The sequence below is a fragment of the Octopus bimaculoides genome, chromosome 27, assembly GCF_001194135.2.
Source record: "Octopus bimaculoides isolate UCB-OBI-ISO-001 chromosome 27, ASM119413v2, whole genome shotgun sequence".
NCBI classification, from domain to species: Eukaryota; Metazoa; Mollusca; class Cephalopoda; order Octopoda; family Octopodidae; genus Octopus; species Octopus bimaculoides.
The window spans coordinates 10614182-10615391 of NC_069007.1; the positions used below are offsets into that span (position 1 = coordinate 10614182).

Below are 1210 nucleotides of genomic sequence, written 5' to 3' on the forward strand. Positions count from 1 at the left end.
CACACCTACCTGAAGGCTCGGAATTCACATTCCAGCAAGGAGAAAAATTCTCAATTACGACGTGTGCTTTCCAGAACCTTATGTATGTACTAACCTGCTCATGTTGTGGCCATAATTATGTGGGTCAAACGAGCCTTACTTTGAAACGCAGCGAGGTGCTTAGCAGTATTTCGTCCGCCGCTACGTTCTGAGTTCAAATTCCACCGAGGTCGACTTTGCCTTTCATCCTTTCGGGGTTGATTAAATAAGTACCAGTTACACACTGGGGTCGATATAATCGTCTTAATCCGTTTGTCTGTTCTTGTTTGTCCCCTTTGTGTGTAGCCCCTTGTGGGCAGTAAAGAAATAATAAATTGTTATTACACACGCACACACACATACACACGCAAACATACACACTCTCACTTTAAACATACTTCGAGGTTACACACAACTGCAAAAGACCAATAAAGAACTTGCTTGCTGCATATTCATAATTTTGGCAATGTAGGATAAAGTATGATTTGAAAATATTTTAAAAGTTAGTTTCACGTTTCGCTTTACTTCTACTTGCAGTCCTCGTTTGAAGAGAGAAGATCTATCAAAGTTAAACTGGTTTAAAAAATCAAAACAAAGATGGTATTTATTATAGAAGGTACCCTAATGACATGGGAAGAAATTTTACCTCACATTTCAAATGTGAAGAAACAAGGAACGATGCAGTTTCTTTACCAGTATAAGAAATATAAAGACGAAAAAAATTATCCATTTTACTGGGGCGATGAGGTAAGTACAGCGCACAATAGAAACTTGCATGAAAATAGAAAGGGAGGGAAGGAGAAAGGGCACTTGCTGATTTTAATTAAAATCAATGGCCAAGCGTGGCTACGTGGTAAGAAGCATGCTTCCTAATCATATGGTACAGGGCTCATTTCTACGCTGAGGCAGTTTGCGTACTGAGCGTTCTGCTAAAGCCTCGGGTTGACTAAAACCATGTTGGTGAGCGGATTTGGTAGACGGAAACTGAAAGAAGCCTGTCGCATATATACATATATATATATATATATATATATAAAATATACAAGAATAAGGGCAGAGAATCGTCAATTAATAATAGAATTAATAATTAACAATTTTGCCAAGTAGTTCAGTATGAAAAAAACCTTTATCGGTAAAACTATTTATCATCATAAATATACAGGGATTAGCAATTGAGTTGCTTCTCCAACAT

The 1210-nt window shown here is 37.4% G+C and overlaps 1 protein-coding gene across 1 annotated transcript in view; it reads left to right on the top strand.

Annotated features, from left to right (window-relative positions):
- LOC106880052 (glutamate--cysteine ligase catalytic subunit) overlaps window positions 1-1210 on the top strand; it is a 31341-nt gene that overhangs the window by 4598 nt on the left and 25533 nt on the right. The window contains exon 2 of the mRNA XM_052977138.1: window positions 556-765. Coding sequence (XP_052833098.1) covers window positions 616-765 — 150 coding nt within the window. The 5' untranslated portion in view covers window positions 556-615. The remainder of the gene's footprint in view (window positions 1-555; window positions 766-1210) is intronic.